At 38.2% G+C, this 21,523-nt stretch overlaps 1 protein-coding gene across 2 annotated transcripts in view; it reads right to left on the bottom strand.

Annotated features, from left to right (window-relative positions):
* Positions 1-409: 409 nt before the first annotated feature.
* NDFIP1 (Nedd4 family interacting protein 1) overlaps positions 410-21,523 on the bottom strand; it is a 46,060-nt gene continuing 24,946 nt past the window's right edge. The window contains exons 4-8 of one of the 2 annotated variants that reach the window (XM_039479783.2): positions 17,173-17,260; positions 15,493-15,617; positions 13,282-13,348; positions 8,924-9,029; positions 410-1,454 (exon numbers count right to left, since the gene is read on the bottom strand). In XM_039479783.2, the coding sequence (XP_039335717.1) occupies positions 8,926-9,029; positions 13,282-13,348; positions 15,493-15,617; positions 17,173-17,260 (384 nt within the window). In that variant the 3' untranslated portion in view covers positions 410-1,454; positions 8,924-8,925. The remainder of the gene's footprint in view (positions 1,455-8,923; positions 9,030-13,281; positions 13,349-15,492; positions 15,618-17,172; positions 17,261-21,523) is intronic. The other variant, XM_074381062.1, reaches the window with a different exon arrangement.

Below are 21,523 nucleotides of genomic sequence, written 5' to 3'. Positions count from 1 at the left end.
AGTAGCTGGGACTACTTGAGGACTACACCACCATGCCCAGCTACTTATTTTGTATTTTTAGTAGAGATGGGGTTTCACCATGTTGGCCAGTATGGTCTTGATCTCTTGACCTCATGATCTACCCCCCCTGGCCTCCCAAAGTGCTGGGATTACAGGCGTGTGCCACCACGCCCGGCCTCCTCTCTACTTTTATTAGTCCATTATCGTTTGCAGAATCAATGTTCATATACATTTTTAAGAATGTATTGAGTAGGATATGAAAGAAGGGGACTTCTTGTGCTGAAAATGAAGAAAAATAATTGACCCAACATTAGTTGTTTAATCACATCTACTGAATGATTCTCTAAGATTAGAAAAAAGTGCCTTAGCAATCAACAAATACAAGCCAAGAAAGCACTAATCTACAGTAAAAGGTGCTACACAAGAGATATTTATTAATGTTCTGTTGTATTTACAGTTTTAACATAGCAAACCAAGGTGAATTACCACCTGGGCAGAAAGCACATCATTCTACATTATAACCCACTGGTTTCTGCTAACACATTGTAAAAGCAAGTAGTACAGTTTGTTAGGGATCATCTCAAAAGTTCCAAGCTAATTCTTTCTTTGCTCCTAAGTACCTAATCCTCTCCTTACTCCCAGCCTTTGGACTAATCATCAGGAGACAAAAGGAAAAAAAAAGGGGGGTGGGGGTGGGGGACTCTAATTATAGAAAGAGTGCCAAGAATTACATTTTAGTAACTAAGCTTCATTTATATCCTAGTCCTTTCTATTTTATATAGTGACAACACCTTTAGAATCCCTCAGGTACAATAAGGTACTGCAAAATTGTGGATACAGACTATAAAAAATTAATGCTTATTATTTACCAATTAAAGACATATTTTGACCACACCTTAAATGTATTTTTGCACTATGATTTTGCTTCCAGGTGTTCACACAGTACAATGGAATAAATTTCCAGATTAACTGGAACAGCAAATATGCATTATGTGCAGAAACGCAGTCAAAACAAAAGTTTAACTTTTGAGAAAATCCCTTTGAAATGGCCAGCATTATACATATCTTACAATAAAATATTTAATTCCAAGTTCATTTTGAGATGGAGGATGAATAAAGCAAGACTGCCCCCTACTGACTACAGGGACATGGCTCATGCTACTTAAAATGACTACAAACAATATATAAGGCATTATTAATACATCACAGACTTGATTGCAAGAGCTTTTTCAAACATTAACCACTAATGATTCAATGATTACAGAATCTGCATTAACTATTAAAATTTTACACCTAGGAACAAATAGAGAGAAATGATCTTTTCAACAGTACTTTATTTTTTTTAAAGCAGGTGATTCTTCCTCTGTTCTGCATCTTGATTCACTTCCTGCAGGTGCTCTCTTGCTTCTTGAGAGAGAATTCATAAATGCAGGAAGGCCTTTGCCAGAAAACATCTGCCAGAGAAGGATATTGAATATTGAAACTCTAGTTAGCTTGTTATTTTGGCTAAGAGAAGGATGTAGTCACAAAAGAAGGCAGGATGTTTGGAGACACAAGTGCATTTTAACATAGTTTTAAGATTACTGTATACTGACATCTTGGTATTCAATAAACATTACAATTTCAATTCAAAGTTATCAAGGCCTCTAGAACTAGAAAAAGCTGGAATGCTTTTTCTAAAAATTCCTGAGGTCAGGAGTCTCTCTTTCCAAACCTCTGAACAAAATAGAATGGAAGCAGTGCTACTGCATCCCATACTTAACCCTGTCAGCAATGACTGAAACTTGGGACACAGAGCATCATCCAAGTGCACAGGTAATTTTCCTAATATACCTGAAGCTACTGTTTGCTCTAACAATTCCACTAGATATTGCACAAGGAAGATTTCCAGTAAGGATGACAGCAATGTCATGCTATACCCTCAATTGAGCATGGCAAAATTAGAAAACAAGGGTAAACTTATAGGTACCACAAATACTTAAAAAAAAAAAAAAAAGTTTTCTTAAAAAGTCATTGTATTTTAGGGGCATATTTGTCTTAAAATATGTAGTTTCAAACTAATTTTAAGAAAGGAATATACATTCTGGAGCCATTTGTTCATTAAAAAGAATATGAATTAAAAGAAAAATAATTTTCTTAGAGTAAAAAGTTTTTTATTAAAAAAAGAAAAAAGAAAAGAATATACATGAGTAAAATAAATGCTGTCAAAATAATGCCTATGCATTTTACTAAATGCAGTTTTCATCTAATACTTTGTGGCATTTCTGTACTAGTATATTGTTTTGGTTCTCATGAAAATAACTTGGGAAAATTACAGGTAATTCCCTATATTAACAATAAAAGAAGAAGCACTAAAGAGATACATTTACTGCTTAACGAATATTTATTAAGAAACTATTTGTGGTACCCAACAAGTGAGAGTTGGATGAGCTCACATATAGACCCATAACTTACTTTTCTATCCTCTAAATTACTGTAAAAGCCACAAGAAACTCTTCTGTGCCCTTTTTTTTTGGAGACAGAGTCTGTCGCTCAGGCTGGAGTGCAGTGGCATGAGCTCTGCTCACTGCAACCTCCACCCCCAGGGCTTAAGTGATCATTCTGCCTCAGCCCCTCAAGTAACTGGGACTAACACTAACTGGGACTATGCCCAGTATCTTCTGTATCATTTCTGATTAGATTACTGCATAAATATTTAAAAGGCTGCCAAAATACAGACTATAAACACAGTGGAGGAAATTAACATATTTTAATATTATCAACATTTTTCTAAACTATAAATTCAGGTGTGTTGTGATTTGAAGTAAACCACTGAAATGGATACAAGGACATCTTTTCTTTAGATTGAGAGACATAAGAGATTGAAAGACCTCAGAAAGCACTGAGATGGAGACTCAAGAATATAAGAAACTCTATTTCTTTTTCTTTTTTTAAAATATGTGGTTTCTCCATGATGGCCAGGCTGGTCTCGAACTCCTGACCTCAGGTGATCCACCCACCTCTGCCTCCCAGTGCTAGGATTACAGGCGTGAGCCCCTGCGCCCAGCAAGAATATAAGGAACTCTAAAAGCCAAGCAGAAGCAGAAAGAAAACTGGCAGACGAATATTAAATGAAAGTTTTTGCAATGAGACCAGACTCATTATAAACATAAGTAATTTCTGCTTTATCAGTTTCTATTAATAGATGAAAATTGATGAAACAATGACTATTAGGTCAAAACAGAGTTTGCAAGAATATACAATGTGGTACAGACAATCACCTGGCCACTTCCTTAGTTTATGATGCTTTTGCATTGGTAAACAGCTTTAATAGATCCCTCAAAGTCAAAGGCTGCCACCCAACAAACATTAAAAATCCCTTTACTTGTTCAGCAAGAAAAGTAAAAATTAAATTAAAATCTCTCAAGAGGACCTAGATAGGTCACCATACAATCACCATATAATCTCCAAATGAAAGACTGCCAGAGGGCATTGCTGAGACCTGGAGGCTTGACTGGCAGTGTTACAGAAACACTGATAGTACACAAACTAAAGAACAAACAGATATTAGGGATTCTGGACTGCGTTACTAGATTGTAGATCAGATCACTTTGCGAAAGAAAAAGGAATCCAATAGCCTACAGATCATTTAACTCCAAGAGGAAGACAATCAGTTCTTTTTGAAGACATTATGTAGATTTTGTTTAGCAAAAATTCTACTGAAAACACCATTTCTATTATCTTGCTATCTTATAACACAGTCCAATAAGTAAATCTTTACCTTGAGATGAATTTCCTTTAATAAAATAAAAGAGGTATTAAGGAACAGGAGGAAAATGATGTAAAGGGAGAAATGAAAATGTCTATTGTCACATGGAAAAAAATTAAAATATTTGATGCCTAACAGGTATGGCTCACTACATCACTTTTTAAATTATGAAGGCCCTAGCTCATTAATGCTAGGGCTCAAAAACCTCTTTTTTCCTTCTGTTTCAGATGTGGTTAAAATAATTTTTAAATATATGTACAAGTACTTTTGGTACCACACAAATAGTGTTAGAACCAATCAACTGTGTTACCACTGGTCACTGTAGCTCACTCTTCATTCACCTGGCAGCATCAGAGGAGGTGGTAACCCATAAAAATGTATTTTCCAGTGAACTGGTAAATCAGAAAAAGTATAAACACTACATTTTTCACCAGTTCAGGAATAGATGTCTCCAAAGTGCTTGGATTATAGGCGTGAGCCACCACGCCCGGCTGTTTCTAAAAGATACATGTTTCTATTACTTCCCCAGTCATATATTTTATTTATTTATTTTTTGAGACAGAGTCTTGCTCTGTGACCCAGGCTAAAGTGCAGGGGCATGATCTTGGCTCTCCGCAACCTCTGCCGTCTGGATTCAAGCGATTCTCCTGCCTCAGCAGCCTCCTGAATAGCTGGGATTACAGGCATACACTACCACGCCCAGCTAATTTTTGTCCTTTTTAGCAGAGAAAGGGTTTCACCATATTGGCCATGCTGGTCTCGAATTTCTAAACTCAGGTGACCTGCCTACCTCGACCTCCCAAAATGCTGGGATTACAGGTGTGAGCCACTGCACCTGGCCTAGTCACATGCTTCTTGATGGCCACCGTGCACACCTTCAGCAATTCCTTTTGGCGTTTTGTTATGAAGTAGGAAACCAGATAATAGCTAATTAATGCATTTTCCCTCCATTAAGCTTAAATGGACTCTGAAAGGGAACCTGAGAGCTGCCCCTATGATAGTAATGTAAAACATGAGTTTTAGTGTTGAGCTTTTGTAACATCTACTTTGGCTGGTTAGAAAGAGGTGTTCGGGGATCACTTCAAGATTGGTTTATTTGTACTATGTTTTAGGTATGCTGACTAGAAAAGTCACGGTTCTTATACCCTTTTCTAGCAAAATGCCAAATCTTAGTACAATACGGAAAGTATGTTACTTTTATGTTACAGCGGAGTTATTTTAAAAATTCTCTACCTATATCTTTCTGGCAAAGTCATTTTAAAAATTCCCTACTTGTGTCTTTCTTCAGCTAGCTTTTAATTAGTGACATCTCCATCAAAGAAGGAGAGGTCCATAAAATAAAATGAAGCTTTTGGGAACACTGACCCCATTTCCTAAAGTTTGTGTTCTCTGATTGGCCACTCGTAGCTTTCTGCTTGCATAAACTCTGTATTCTGATCCTTTTTGATTACTTCAGGTTGACAATGTCAAGAAAGGCAATTTAGCAGAGTAGTCACTAGTTTACCAGTGATTTTCCTCAGCAGGAGTCAGCTTAAGTTTTTTAAAACTGCATTTTTCCTCTCCCCTATCCTGATCTCCCTAGAAGAATCACTGTATATGACAGTTAGAAATAAGATCAAAGTTATCGTCTAGTAATCTGTGTCTGCTAGGCAAAAACTTCTGATAAAATTAAGAATCATAATCTCTACAACATGATAATCAACACTGCTGCAACAAACAAATGATTGGCCAGATGTGTAAAAACAGGAAAATGTAACCCAGAGTCAAAAGAAAAAGTCATCAATACAAATAGACTTACAGACAATCTTGATGTTGGAATGAGCAGATAATGACTTTTAAAAAACTGTGATAAATATAATAAAGAATCAATAGGAAGGGAAAAAGAAATAAAACTTTCATACTAAATACATGATGGTTTTCTAGTATATCTAACAAAACTAAACTAAATGTCCTCCAAACTAGAGAAGAAAGGATTGTACATTTTGGATCTGGACAGAGTTCTTACCCTTTCAATGGACAAAAGGAACTCAGTCCCATAGGATATTACAGCTTTTCAGGTTCCCTCTGGGGAATCCCTGGAAAATTAGTTAAGTAATTAGAACTCTAAATTCTGCTGTAAGCCCCCCAAATTCTTAATTTAGACCTCTGAATTCTCTGGGTGTGTCAGGAACAATTTCAAATAAACCAGGGTATCACAGGTGAATAGAAAAGCAAATAAACTCTATTATGCCCTCCAATGGAGTGCATTCATTTACCTCTGAGTACATTTCTGACAACTCCTTTTTTTTTTTTTTTGAGGAGGAGTTTCGCTCGTTACCCAGGCTGGAGTGCAATGGCGCGATCTCGGCTCACCGCAACCTCCGCCTCCTGGGCTCAGGCAATTCTCCTGCCTCAGCCTCCTGAGTAGCTGGGATTACAGGCACGTGCCACCATGCCCAGCTAACTTTTTGTATTTTTAGTAGAGACGGGGTTTCACCATGTTGACCAGGATGGTCTCGATCTCTTGACCTCGTGATCTACCCGCCTCGGCCTCCCAGAGTGCTGGGATTACAGGCTGGCAACAACTCTTAATGTACATTCCTGAAGCACCAGCAGGCTCATCACTTCAATCTCCTTTAGCAGCTCCTACAGCATTATTATTACTAAGGACTGCGTTGTTTTAAATTTAGAACATCGAAAACCATTTCAGAAATTTTAGAAAATCCAAACAAAAACAACAAAATTTTCAGTAAAGCACCAAAAACCACAGGAAAACTGAGAAGTTCAGGCTTTCTCTCAACCTGGCTGCTATTTTTTATGCTTAGAACCAAGATGAAGAAGGTATGTGATCCTCTTATAAAGATTCACATTTTCTTCTAACTGAATAATGAAGAGAATAGACAGAGGTGTGATCTCAGTCCATTTAGAAATTCAGAGCTAACATCAATCCATTACTTTTTTAAAAAGAGGAAGAAATCTGTCCCCTCAGGATATTTTGGGTGTAGATGTATTAGGGGAAAATATTAGGCGATCTCCGCACCCTTCCTAAGGAGGACTTGTAGCAACCCAATAGTACTAAGTTTTGAATCCTTCATAGGTAAGAGTTAAACCTGACTAACTATAAATTCCAATCAGACATACAGATGAAAGATGACAATGGTAATTAAATAAAACTGCAAACATCCAGTAAGCCTCTTATGTTCTAGACATAAACAAATACACATCATAGGCATTAAGGCCCAGGCCAGTGGTGTCAATGTTCATTTGTGTCCAGACTGTGTGACTGAATTCAAATTCATGACATGCTACACCTTTTTTTTTTTTTTGAGACAGAGCCTCGCTCTGTCTCCAGGCTAGCGTGCGGAGTGCAGTGGCACGATCTCAGCTCACTGCAACCTCTGCTTCCTGGGTTCAAGCGATTCTCCTGCCTCAGCCTCCTGAGTAGCTGGGACTACAGGTGTCTGCCACCACCACACCCAGCTAAGTTTTTGTATTTTAGTGGATGGAGACGGGGTTTCACCATGTTGGCCAGGATGGTCTCAATCTCCTGACCTTGTGATCTGCCTGCCTCAACCTCCCAAAGTGCTGGATTATAGGTGTGAGCCACCATGTCCAACCTGACATGCTACACATTTTTAAACATGCAATCAAAGATTCCTGTTTTGTAATAATAAATACTAGTATACATTTCAAGCAGCCCAAGCCTTCTTTACTTACGTAAGTACATTTAATTATGTCCAGGAAAAATGCTTACTGTATTAACTGACACATGGAAAACGCCATGTATGTTAATTTTAGTTTACTATACTGTGCTTCAAAAAATGTGTTATATTCAAGATGGTCTCATTATACTATCCTGTTGCCTAAAAGCTTTCAATGCTGTTCCATCACCTGGAAAATCAACTATAGTAGATGTTTTAGTTTCCTGAAGCATACCTCCTGAGACCACCACAAGTCTTCAAAATTGAGAACCCCACTCTTAGCATATGATTGCCCATATAAACTGATACTCTGCAAGTACAGAAAAAAATTAATGTTCCACATGGGCTTAGTCTTGCATTGACCCAACATGTCACTGGCTCTATCAATTTGATGGTTCTACTACAAATAGGCTTGGTGCTCAAGGTATCTGTGAAATCTGTTTCAACCTGACTTTTTAGCCTTGATCCTCAATACTCCTTTATGCCCCAATCAAGCTGCTGTCCTTTAAACAAGCTCCGTATTCCCCTATTTTTGCTCTTCACTCTGCCTCAGATGATTCTGAAATTCTTCCCCACACTCTCCACTATTATGTAAGGTTTGTCTAAACTACTACACCTACCCTTTACAATGCTTTGCCTAAGGCCTTCAACTGGACTGGCCTCTAGATGGTGCTCAAGGTTCTACTCTATGATCAACACAGTCCCCGAAAGTCCCAAGGAACAAACAGTCAAGTCCAAGGTCTATTAGAACTTGTTAGCAGAGAGGGGCTCTCTCTGGTGTACTCTTTTCTCAAGATTCTCCACCTCTTCCTCTAGGCAGCCACTGATGGAAGACGGAGTATCAGCCTCTGCAGAAAATCACGTGTGAATCAAAGAGCCTTGACAGGGCTTAGTCCTCCAGTTCTAGGCAAGGGAAAAGGTCCTTTCTCCTCTTCCTTTTCTTGGGTTTGACCTTCCTCACATTAGAGTGATATCAAGATGTCAATCTGAAGAAAGCCACCAGGAAAGCCTCAATGACAATTTTAAGAGATGGAAGACTTGGTGGGCTTGTCAGCAGCCCAGACAAAAAAGTTCCTAAAGTACTACACAGTTCAGGGGTTTAGGGGCAGAGGCGAGTGATTAGGCTTGAAGGGTTCCTTCTGAATGTCATCCTCTGGAACTGAAGCCATAGTAAGCAGTGGCTTCAGGATGTTGGATTCAGTCAAGCAGCCAAATATCCTAGCTTTCTGATGACTGCTAAGGCCCCTGCCTCTTTCACACTGTCAAAGCAGGAAGTAACAATTTCTCCTATGGTAGTTTTTCTAATTTGACTTTATCAATAGTTTTTTGTAAAAATCCCTGTTATTAGACAAGAAACTGCTAAAAGATAGGGACTGTGCCTTTCTTACCTTCTCTATATTCCCTTACCACAGATACTTACTCTAAAACCGAATAGACCTCTACAATGTAGCACATGGTTGCACTGAGACTAGAATACATTTTTTTCCTTTAATACCTTTAATAAATAAAGAGAACTCTGGTCCTGGGGAGATTTGATAAAGTTTCTGGCATCTTCCGAACTTTTGCATAATTGATAAATCCTCTGAGAAACAGGAGAAAGCCTAATTTAAAAAAGAAAAGTCATGAATGAATTTATATTTTCCATGTTAAGTCCCCTCCCCAGAAATCCTTCTCCTGATAGCAATACATTGTTATTTTTCTGCTAAAAGTAAACAAAACATGAGCAATTTCCTCTGGAATCTGGAAAGGATTTTCATACCAAATTATCCATCCTTCAATGAGAAGGTATAATCCAAGAGTCAATAGTGTCTTTTGCACATTCAGAATTGAATTGGTCTAAAGGAGATAAAAAATAATATGGGGCCAAACATTTACATATGAAAGCTTCACTGAGAAACATATCAAAATCTACCTATTGAGTTCCAAAAAAGCATTCCAAGATAATTAACTCCAAACAACAACAACAACCAAAAAGAGGTTGTAACTGTGCTTTTCTCAAGTAAAAAGAAAAAAAAAATGTAACCTTCCTTGTCATGGACTGTTTTCTCTGTCGACAGTATATAACATTGTCCACTAGATGTCAGGATCCCCTCATCTATTACAGCAATTCTGTCACAACTTGAAAATCTAGTTCCTTTCTCTCTCTCTCTCTCTCTCAACAGACAGGGTCTTGCTCTGTTGCCCAGGCTGGAGTGCAGTGGTACAATCACAGCTCTGCAAGCTTGAACTCCTGGGCCCAGATGATCTTTCTACCTTTGCCTCCCAAGTAGCTAGGAAAACAGGTTTACACCACCATGACCAGCTAGTTTTTAAATTTTCTTTCTTTCTTTTTTTTTTTTTTTGAGACAGAGTTTCGCTCGTTACCCAGGCTGGAGTGCAATGGCGCGATCTCGGCTCACCGCAACCTCCGCCTCCTGGGTTCAGGCAATTCTCCTGCCTCAGCCTCCTAAGTAGCTGGGATTACAGGCATGTGCCACCATGCCCAGCTAATTTTTTGTATTTTTAGTAGAGACGGGGTTTCATCCTGTTGACCAGGATGGTCTCGATCTCATGACCTCGTGATCCACCCGCCTCGGCCTCCCAAAGTGCTGGGATTACAGGCTTGAGCCACCACACCCGGCCTGTTTTTAAATTTTCTGTAGAGATGGGGGTCTCACTATGTTGCCCAGGCTGGCCCTGAAATCCTAGGCTCAAGTGATTCTCCTGTCTCACCCTCCCAAAGAGTTGGAATTATAGGTGTGAACCACTGTACCCAGCCTATTTCTCTATTTATATAAGACTCCTTTTGTGTGACTACACCATAATCTATACATTCATGAAAGTTTGTACCTCTCAAAACTGTCAGCAAAGAGGTGATATGCTCCTCATTGGGAACTCAGATACTCCTCCTGGCCTTCCTCTTTCAGAGATGGTCTCTGAGCCTTTAGCACATTTTTAAAAAAACACTTTTACTGGGATGCTCAGTGGTAGAAAACTGTACATGGACAGTTGAACTGATTTTTGGCAGTAACCAAGAGCTGTTGGCTCTGAGCTTGGGGAACATCATTCTGTTTGGTACTCAAAGCAACATGTGACTATACAGCAGGGGTCACCCTTTCAAATGCTAAATTGGGGAACGGTGGTGGGATCTTCCTGAACTGGAAGGCACACGACCTGTATGGAGGAGATAGCTACAACTCGGCTCCAGCCAAAGGATGCCACGTGGAATGCAGGCTAGCTTTGCTTGATATTCCAACTTTTAAGAAAAATAAAAATATTCAGATGTTTTATGTGAAATAATTTTGATTTTTAACATGTTGGTAACTAATTTTAAAAAAAGAAACTAACAATAACTGTGAAACAAATAAACTATAGGTTAACTGTAGCTGAAGAGTGGCCAGCTTGGGAGCTCTGCAAGAGAAATGCCACAAAACTGGTTCTCTCTCTTTTTTTTTTTTTTTTTTTTTTAATTTTTTTTTTTTGAGACGGAGTTTTGCTCTCATTACCCAGGCTGGAGTGCAATGGCGCAATCTCGGCTCACTGCAACCTCCGCCTCCTGGGTTCAGGCAATTCTCCTGCCTCAGCCTCCTGAGGAGCTGGGATTACAGGCACGCGCCACCATGCCCAGCTAATTTTTTGTATTTTTAGTAGAGGTGGGGTTTAACCATGTTGACCAGGATGGTCTCGATCTCTTGACCTCGTGATCCACCCGCCTCGGCCTCCCAAAGTGCTGGGATTACAGGCGTGAGCCACCGCTCCCGGCCAAAACTGGTTCTTTTAAAAAAAAAAAAAAGTTTCCAAAATGACCCGACCATTGAGTATCAATTGTTCGTAAGTGTATCCAAACGCTTATTTTTTGCTTACAAGCAAATGGTACAAAGCAAGAAGGATCAATTATAAAGTATTACAAATTCATCTTCCATGAAACTTTAATATAGAAAGGAAATCAATCCATTAAATTTCTTTATTTATGCCATAAACAATCAATCTGAACACATGCTGAAGGGCTCTCTTTGGTTCATTCAGGATTTGACTTGGGAAAAGAAGGGTGGTCAGCTTTTCTCTTAAAGGTACAGTTTAGAAAATAAGCAAGCCAAGGAACTATTTCTTCTAAATTATTCTCCGTTGGTCATTTTTATTATTAAAGTTCTCAACAATAAAGAGAGGAAAGAAAATGACTATTTCTCTTTCCTTAGAATTCTAATGACCAGTCATAGAGTAGATGATGCTGTGGGGAGGTGGTAGATGGTGCAATGAATGACTTATATTTTCTAAGTAAAGCATAGGGTCAGCAATGTCAGTCTTGGCAAAGCAGGTCCTGAATTACTTTGTTTTGTTTTGTTTTTAGAGACAGTGTCTTGCAGTGGTGCCATCACAACTCATTGCAGCCTCCAACTCCTGTGCTCAAGGGGTCTTCCTGCCTCAGTCTCCCAACTAGCTAGGACCATAGGCACAAATCACCATTTTGTTAATTTTTAAAAATTTTTCACAGAGACAAGGTCTCACTATGTCGCCCAAGCTGGTCTTGAAATCCTGGCCTCAAGGTGAAATCCTCCTGCCTCAGTCTCCCAAAGTGCTGGGATTGCAGGCGTCAGCCACCACAACTGGTCCAGGTCCTGAATTTATTAAGCACCTATTGGGCATGGGTGCCAGGATGTGCCAGCCAGACCCATTAGCAGCAGTACCACCAAGAATCTTAAGGAGGCAACAAGAAGCAAAATAGGAGACAGGAGAAACTGATGTCATGGAAGCACAGTGAGGCAATCACATCATCTTTACAAGCAACAAGATGGCCTTGTTATTATTTTATAGAAATGACAGAAGTGATGGTGGTCTCTCTTACTGTATCATATATATTTTCTTTACAAATAATGAAGACACCAACATTGAAATAATTTACCCCAAACTTCATCTCTTTGTTTTAATGTCTAGGAAAAAAAGATTTTAAAATAAACATTTAGAGTAAAAAATAGAATCCGAAGACCAAAAACCTGAAATACCTGGTATATATATTAAAAAAAAAAAAAAAAAAAAAGTCTGGCTGGGCATGGTGGCTCACGGCTATAATCCCAGTACTTTTGGAAGGCCCAGTCAGGTGGATCACCTGAGGTCAGGAGTTTGAGACCAGCCTGGCCAACATGGTGAAATCCTGTCTCTACTAAAAACACAAAAAATTAGCTGGGCATGGTGGTGGGCACTTGGGAGGCTGAGACAGAAGAATTGCTTGAGCCCAGGAGGCAGAGGTTGCAGTGAGCCAAGATCGCGCTATTACTCTCCAGCCTGGGCGACAGAATGAGACTCTGTCCAAAAAAAAAAGAAAAAAGAAAGAAAAAGGTTCTCTTGCCTATTGTGAAACAATTCTTATTCTCACCAGTGGTAAACTAAAGAATTCTGGAAACCCAATAGTAGTTCTTTCAGAAGTTCTATCTAGTGAGGTTATATATTTTCTATTTTCTACTGACAGACCTAACAAAGATAGGCCACGTGCATTTATGAGTTAGTTCAACTGGCTGCAGTATGCCTATAAGCAATTTGGGTTTGAGTTTGCGAATGCTGTGTGGTAATAACTTACAAGGTGAAAAATGCTGACAGACTACAGAGTTATCAGTATACTCCATTGATCATATGGGGGAGATGAATATATTTACAGGTTAGGAAAAACCTACAACCACAAAGAAACTTTTCATTAACGTGGATGTTACTCTGATGTTAATGAAAGTCTATTCTTCAAGAAAGCAACATTTTAAAAATCTTTACTACAGCTGGTTAATATATTACTCTACAGTGATCAAGATGAGTGTTTACTAAAAGTAATTTTACTTGTAAAACTTAATGTAATGTTTTCTCACCTTTTCTTACACTAAAAACACTTACCTAAAACCAGGAACACCCACCAGAGCCAGTACTGACCATCAAAATATCCAGGGAAATAGGTGGAAAACTGAAAAATAAGGCAAAATACTTTATAGCAGCTTAACAGACACAATTTCTCATTTTAACTTAAGGATATGCAAAATGCAAGACTTCTTTGCTCTACCAATGCCACTACTTAGCCTTTCCAATAATTTTAAAATATAAGTGAAAGTATTTTATATATTACTGACTTGAAATGGCTATAGTAAATGCAAATCTATTTCCTTTCATGGAAAAGCAATCAATAAATATGATAGCTTTTAGCTTTATAAACTCCTTATTTTGAAAGTATACAAAAATTTGTTTTTTAGAAAACATTTTTTTGTCCACATAATATTTACCCTTCTAGAAGCATGTTTCAATAATGATTGTTTTACTTTGTTTATTCAGTGCCAAAAGCAATTGCTATTATTATTAAGAGAGAGAATCTCACTATGTTGCCCAGGCTTTACTGAACTCCTGGGCTCAATCAAGCAATCCTCCCACCTCAGCCTCCTGAGTAGATGGGACTACAAGCTGATATCATTGCCTTCTTTCTAATGAGGACTGATTTTGTTCCAACTCCCCTAGCCTTGTCTTGACTTTGGAAGCTTTATCATGTATACCAGGGTAATCCCCTTCCCTTGCTGGCAACTGGTTTAGGAATGAGCACAGGATATCATTCTGACCAATGGAAATTGAGGGCTTCTGAGAAGGATTCCTTGCTCTTTGAGAAAAAAGGAAGAGAAAAAATAGTTCTCTCTAAAGGTGGTAGAAAAAAAATTTTTTTAATAGTTCTTTTTCTTCCCTTGAGCACCGTTGTGTTTCGGTGTGATACTAATACGTGAAACTGCCATCTTTTAACCCAGAGGTGGTGGGGCAGGGAACTATGCTAATATGCTGATATGTCAGCTGTCCTTGATGATGTCAATGAATCACTGATTTAACTAATCTCCTTGTCAGGGACTTGTTTTCAGGGGAAATGAACTTTCCCCATTAAAAAAAAAAATTAAAAATTTTTTTCTAAACCATTCTGAGCTAGTTTTTTGTTACAGTCAAAAGCATCCCACCTCATATAAGTTAATTCATTTGATTTACTTTTTAAATACAGTTGAAAATTTAGTTTGGGGAAAAACAAACAACACTGGAATTAATTTTATTTCCGTTTTCCTTGCAGGCTTTGGTGTCCAAGAGTTTAATATAGTTTGAAAATTAAAATATAGTATTTTATTTGTTAATAAAGTAACACTTAAGATTTAGGGAAGGAAAGAAAACCTCTTTAGGGCTCCAGCTCTTAACCTAAAGTCCATTATTTTAGATGAGTACATATTAGGTATGTTGGGGAAAAGCTTACAACTTTCATCAGATTCTCAAAGGATTCTGTAACCCTAAAAATGTTAACAAATGCTTTATAACAAATAAGGTAGCACTACTTTGAAAAACTACCTTATTTGTTATAAAGCATTTGTGGTCAAGCAATATCCATCAGTTAGTTAAGTATGTCAATTGATGATAGATAAACTGGTTTGGTCTATAAAGTTGACAATAGCAATATATTTATCTGAAATCACAGGATACTTTAAAAGCTTAATTGCCTAATCTTTTACAACTTTAAATTACTTCATGCAAATTTAACTAACTGGTAACTCTTAAGTCACTAAAGATATACGTCTCTTTAATTTACTTCAGAAACAGGCTCCTAATGGAGCAGTGCTTGTTAAACAGTTTTGGCTCCCCAAACATTTTGGCATAACCAGTCCTGGAAGGGAGACAGAAAGAGAAGGAGAAAAGACAAGAAGGAAGCTGAGAGCTAGACTAAAACTGTAACAGAATTAATGAGAGGAATGGCTGCTTTTGATGAGATATCAAAGAGGTAATAACCTTCCTTTTATCACTAAAACAACTAATTTCAGAACACATACATTATCACATTATAAACATTAAAAACAAAGAAAGCAGCTGGTGAACAATACTGATGATAGACTAGTATTCAATAGATTTGACAACAAAACTTGTGTGCATGAATCATTTGCAATTGATTTTGGTTCAGCTTCATCATGAAACCAAAGACAAACCAAAAATCATTTAACACGTTGAAATAACTTTTAAAAAAGCAAATGAAAAATCAAATATTCAAAAATATTCTAATTATTATCTCTCTGTAGAGTCTACCTTTTCTGTTACACAACTTACCCTGACAATCAGGATCCATTTAATTAGAGAGAGACCAAATCCTGAAATGGCCCCATACCTTCCTGCAGCTGAAGTAGTCAGGCAAAAAGACAGGAAAAACCCAATCCAGTTAAAGAGGAATGCCACTGCAAAAGCAGAGGAGGGGAAAGATGTTAGACATGTCCTGTTACCCAAGAACAAGAGTGCCTTACACCTGCCTCTGCTTAAATGACTTTCCTAAGGATAAAAGCCTGTCCTCCACAACCCTCACCATACATCCATTCTTCTGTCTTTCCCCAAAAAGCAAACAAGAAAAAAATCTTCCCTATCAGATTTTACACAACTATGTCTACAGTTTTACACAATTATGTCACTTTCAAAAATGCCTTAACAGGCTGAGCACAGTAGCCAGTAGCTCACACCTGTAATCCTAGCACTTTAGGAAGCCAACGTGGGAGGATCCCCTGAGCCCAGGAGTTTGAGACCACCCTGAGCAACACAGTGAGACTCATCTCTACAAAAACTTAAAAAAAAAAAAAATTAGCCAGGCACAGTGGTGCACACCTGCAGTCCCAGCTACTTGGGAGGCTGAGATGGGGGGATCACTTGAGCCCAAGAGGTCAAGAGTACAGTGTCAAGAGTCATCACACCACTGAATTCCAAATCCAGCCTGGGTGACAGAGCAAAACCTTGTCTCAAAAGGAAAAAACAAACAAAAACGAACTAAAAGCAAACCTTAACACTCAACAAACTGTACACTTAGGACCTCTGCTTTTTTTTTTTGTGGACGGAGTCTTGCTCTGCCACTCAGGCTGGAGTGCAGTGGCACAATCTTAACTCACTGTAGCCTCTGCCTCCCAGATTCAAGTGATTCTCCTGCCTCAGCCTCCTGAGAGGCTGGGACTACAGATGTGTGCCACCATGCCTAGCTAATTTTGTGTTTTTAGTAGATGGCGTCTGCCATGTTGGCCAGGCTGGTCTTGAACGCCTGACCTCAGGTGATCCGCCCACCGAGGCCTCCCAAAGTGTTGGGATTATAGCCGTGAGCCACTGTGCCCAGCCTTTGACCTCTGCTTATATATTCCAGCAAACAAAATAAATGCCTTCAACATTAAGTGCCCCCAAATAATCTGGTTCAAGTCACTCATCCTCCTGTTCTCTGAATTTTGACAACTTACATAATCACCTCTAAAAGCACTGCATTTTCTTATCTTTCTAATACAACAAATAAAGGAAATAGTTGCTCACTTCTATGTGAGGCACATGAAAAGATAAATGCAAAATAATCTCAAGGAAGAAAGTCAGGTTGACTTTCATCTGTCGGAAAAAAAAAAAAAAAAGAAGCTTTCAGAGCAAAATTCATCACACAAAGGCATTTAATTCCTATTCTACAGACTTAAGTATGAGTAGAAGCAATGCACAAGGACCCCATAGACCTGAAAGACAGGGCTTAGCTCATGTAAAAATGCAGCATCCTCATAACTGCTTTAACTATATCTTCTATAGATATTTATGAAAATAGAAGGCAAAGAGAAAGTATGTTAAAACAAAGGCATTAATATACATTCCAGTAAAAGACATCAAATAAATGTAATGTATTAATATATTAGCTCAATTAGTTATTTTAATTCTGTCAGATTTGCCCATAATCCAAAGCACTCTGGTTTGTGGGGGTCAGTTCTGCTATGCATATATACTTACTGAAAAAAGTTAACATGAAAATCCCATCGTTTCCTATCCTCAGCTGATCAGCATCATCAAAATCATCCCGACCCACAAAATCCTCATCCTAAATGAAAAGAAAAAGAATTATGTTTAGGCAAAAGGAAGATATAAAGAAAACATAAAGGGACAAATGTGAGTAGCAATGAAAAAAGTTATTGTTTTGACTCAGTTTAAAATTATGACATTAAAGGCTCAGTGTATGTTTAAAATTCCATTTTGCATTATTAGTATATAATTAGAAAAGAAACAAATCTTTCTTCTATTCCCATAGTGTTCTAAATGAAATTTTCATCTTATAACCCAAGTTCTTTAACAATACACTTCAAAAATGTAAAAGTTCACAAAGAACTTAAAAAACTATATACCTCAGGTGGATATATATATATATATATATATATATATATATATACATATTTTAAATATAATATAAAAATATATAAAAATACATAAAATATATATTCTTACCCCTCTCAAAAAATATATATATATATACACCTCTCTCTCTCTCTCTCTCTCTCTCTCTATATATATATATATATATATATATATTTCTCTCTCTATATATATATATTTCAAGAGGGCCAGGCGTGGTGGCTCATGCCTGTAATCCCAGCACTTTGGAAGGCTGAGGCGGGCGGATCACGAGGTCAGGAGTTTGAGATCAGCCTGACCAACATGGCAAAACATTGACTCTGATAAAAATACAAAAATTAGCCAGGCATGGTGGCACATGCCTGTAATTCCAGCTACTCAGGAAGTTGAGGCAGGAGAATCACTTGAATCCAAATCCAGGAGGCAGAACTTGCAGTGAGCCAAGATTGCACCACCGCACTCCAGCCTGGGCAACAAAAGTGAGACTCAGTCTAACAGCAACAAAAACAACAACAAAACATCAACAACAAATATATATATATATATATATATACCTCAAGAAAAAAGACAAAATTTACTAACACATTTGGTTTAAATTCTAAAATTATCAGTAATCCAGGACCTGTTTAGGGCCTAAAATATTAGTAATCCAGGGTCTAATAGAGATAAAACAACCAGCTCAAGTACTTTTTGAGGCATATACGGGGGAAAAAAGAATAGCATGATCATACATGAATAGTCTACAGAACTGCCTGCTGCTCAACTCCATAAGCATGTATTTGTACTGGTGTACAGATCTAAAACAATCTCACCTCTACTCTCATCAGCAGATAGGAACTCCTTCACCCTAACTTGATAACATAATATTGCAGATCTAGAAATAACATGATCCGTTGGACTGGGTGCCATGGCTCACGCCTGTACTCCGAGCACTTTGGGAGGAGGCCCAGGCAGGTGGATTGCCTGGGCTCAGGAGTTTGAGACCAGCCTGGGCAACACGGTAAAACTTCATCTCTACTAAAATACAAAAAATTAGCCGGTGTGGCAGCACACGCCTGTAATCCCAGCTACTTGGAAGGTTGAGATAGGAGAATTGCTTGAACCTGGGAGGAGGTTGCAGCGAGCCAAGATCATGTCATTGTACTCCAGCCTGGGCAACAGAATGAGATTGTATCTCAAAAAAAAAAAAAAAAAGAAAAAGAAAAAAGAACATGATCCTGAACAATACCAACACGTGGTCTATCTTTTTAACTGATGTAGGTATGTGTTGAGATATTTTTAAATAATTGAATATATACTTAAATGTGATACATCTGTACACAGTTCAATGAGGGTTCCTCAAATGAAAAATATTTTAGGAAATATCGAAACTTGCTGTACACAGAAAAGGGTCTGCAACATCCAAACTGTTAACAGTGGTTCCCCAGGGAGTGGAAACTAGAGAAAGGGAAGTCAGTGGCAATGGCAGCTTCCTTTTCTAACTTAATATACTTCCTCTACTATTTGAAATTTCTATAAAAATGCATTGTTTTATAATTTTTTAAAGCATTAAATATCTGGTATTCTTTTTTTTTTTTTTTTTTTTTTTTTGAGACGGAGTTTCGCTCCTGTTACCCAGGTTGGAGTGCAATGGCGCGATCTCAGCTCACCGCAACCTCCGCAACCTGGGTTCAGGCAATTCTCCTGCCTCAGCCTCCTGAGTAGCTGGGATTACAGGCACGTGCCACCATGCCCAGCTAATTTTTTGTATTTTTAGTAGAGACGGGGTTTCACTATGTTGACCAGGATGGTCTCGATCTCTTGACCTCGTGATCCACCCGCCTCGGCCTCCCAAAGTGCTGGGATTACAGGCTTGAGCCACCGCGCCCGGCCAATATCTGGTATTCTTACTTCACATTAGCAGAATAAGGTTTTGCCAAAATTAAAAGCTAATTCTAGTTTTTTTTGCATAACTACTCAAAGATATAGTCCAAAAAAATCCATGGAAGTAACATCTAATAAAATTACAAATGCCTTCTAACTGTTCTTCCTGTCTTCTTGGTATCTCTTCTACCATGATTCCTCCTAGAAGTTGTTGCCAAGTTAATGTTTCCAAAACACCACACAAGTCCTCTCATACCCCTGCTCAAAAACTCTGAAGGATTCTCTAAGAGCTACATAGGAAATTTAAGTACCCCAGTCTATTCCAGGGATTCTATAAACAACAGTTCTGGTTACAACATTCTACCTCCCTTCACAAAACTCTTTGCTCATACAAAGCCAATTACTACATCCACAGAACTGCCCTGCACCTGGCTGAATTCACACCTGCTTCCTGGGCTTTCTCTCTCTGAAATGTTCTTATCTATCAAAACTCTGGGCCCACATCAAATCTCATCTTCCGTTATGATCATCCAGTAAAAAGTTTCAGTTTTGATGCCCACTGCTCTTATGTGTCTTAGCTATCAGTATTTCTGGGCCCTTAACCCTAGTTGGATTTTAGGCTTTCGAATAACAATAAGAACACTGCCTTATACAAAGCTTTTTACCTATCCACTGCAAAATATGCTGCATCTTTTATTTAAAAAGTGCTTTATACATGTCTGCTAAATATTAAAGCCCTTTAAGAAGTTCCTAAATATGTACCTGTATCAAATGAAAGTAGGCTGAAGAGTTCTGTGATTAATCAGAGCTAATTTCCATATTGATCCATTTACCACATATTGCAACAGGTCTGCAGAGTACAGTGAAATAAACAAGAACTTTGGATTCTAGAAATATCTGGGTTTGACTCTCACTTCTACATGAATCATATGACTTTAGAAAAATTACTTTATTTCTTTGGATCTAAATTATCACATCTGTACAATGGATCTTTCAAGGTTACTATGAAGATTGGAAACAACATACAAAATATATAAAAGCATCAAGCACAGTACCAAGCATGTTGTTTGCTTCCAATACATGGCAGCTACATTATGACTGTCTTGCCCTTAGACACTAGGGTTCTTAGTTTCTCTCTGTCACCAATAAGAATTGAATGCATATTACTGCCATTTAGGATCATCCTAGATTGGGCTCATAAACTACTTCTGCCAACCAATGATTTTAGGAGCTCTGCTCCTCACAGTAGGTGTGGTCTGTAAACAGTCTACTATCTTAAAGCCAAGAGGGGAACCTTTGGGCCTATTCCATCATACTGCCCAGATTAGGCTTCTGTTCTTGCTCATCACTCACTCGTTTCTTGCCAGACTAGAACCTACAGGCCTTACAGTCCGCACATTTCTAGGGACTTACCCTGCTTCCATTCTCCCAACACCTGGTCCAGTGCCCTACCTGCATCAACTTCAATCTGTATAAATATTTACAAAACTACAAATATAGCACTTATATATCTGACATCAAGAACCAAGAGTGCCCAATAATCTCCACTGGTTTAAACGCCATCCCGATCTCCACCTCCATGAATCAGCATCAGGCCAGATGGAATCTGTACTCACTATGTCCCCACAAATGATATGATCTGGACTGCTAGAGGAACAGAGTTCATCTAAGTCAATGTGAAGATCCCTTTTATGAGTTTAATTGTATAAATTTGCACATATTTATTCTCTTCCTAGATCTCCCTAGCAACTGTCTACTCAATAGCAAAATATTAAGCATGCAGAATCAAGAAAATGTCAGTGTGCTCTTGCTTCAAGATACTTCAGCCATCCCAGGAAACTTGAAAAAGCGGTGGTAGTAGGAGAGATATAGGAAAAATGAGCAGGTTTGACCAGTATTTTTTTGCTTATTTATATCTCTTTAACTCCTCATTTTTAGGAAGAGATGAGTTTATTATCCCCAAAGCAAATGTACCTGATTTTTTAAATTAGCTGAACTTTCACTAATCAATACAATCGTAAGTAATGAATAAAAATTGGATAATGAAAATAACTTAATTCCCATAGAGCAGCCATCAAGTAACGTTGCAAAT

Source organism: Saimiri boliviensis, chromosome 1 (genome assembly GCF_048565385.1).
Source record: "Saimiri boliviensis isolate mSaiBol1 chromosome 1, mSaiBol1.pri, whole genome shotgun sequence".
Classification (NCBI taxonomy): domain Eukaryota; kingdom Metazoa; phylum Chordata; class Mammalia; order Primates; family Cebidae; genus Saimiri; species Saimiri boliviensis.
The sequence above is the reverse complement of the archived record's forward strand: the minus strand, read 5'-3'. Positions and strand labels throughout refer to the sequence as shown.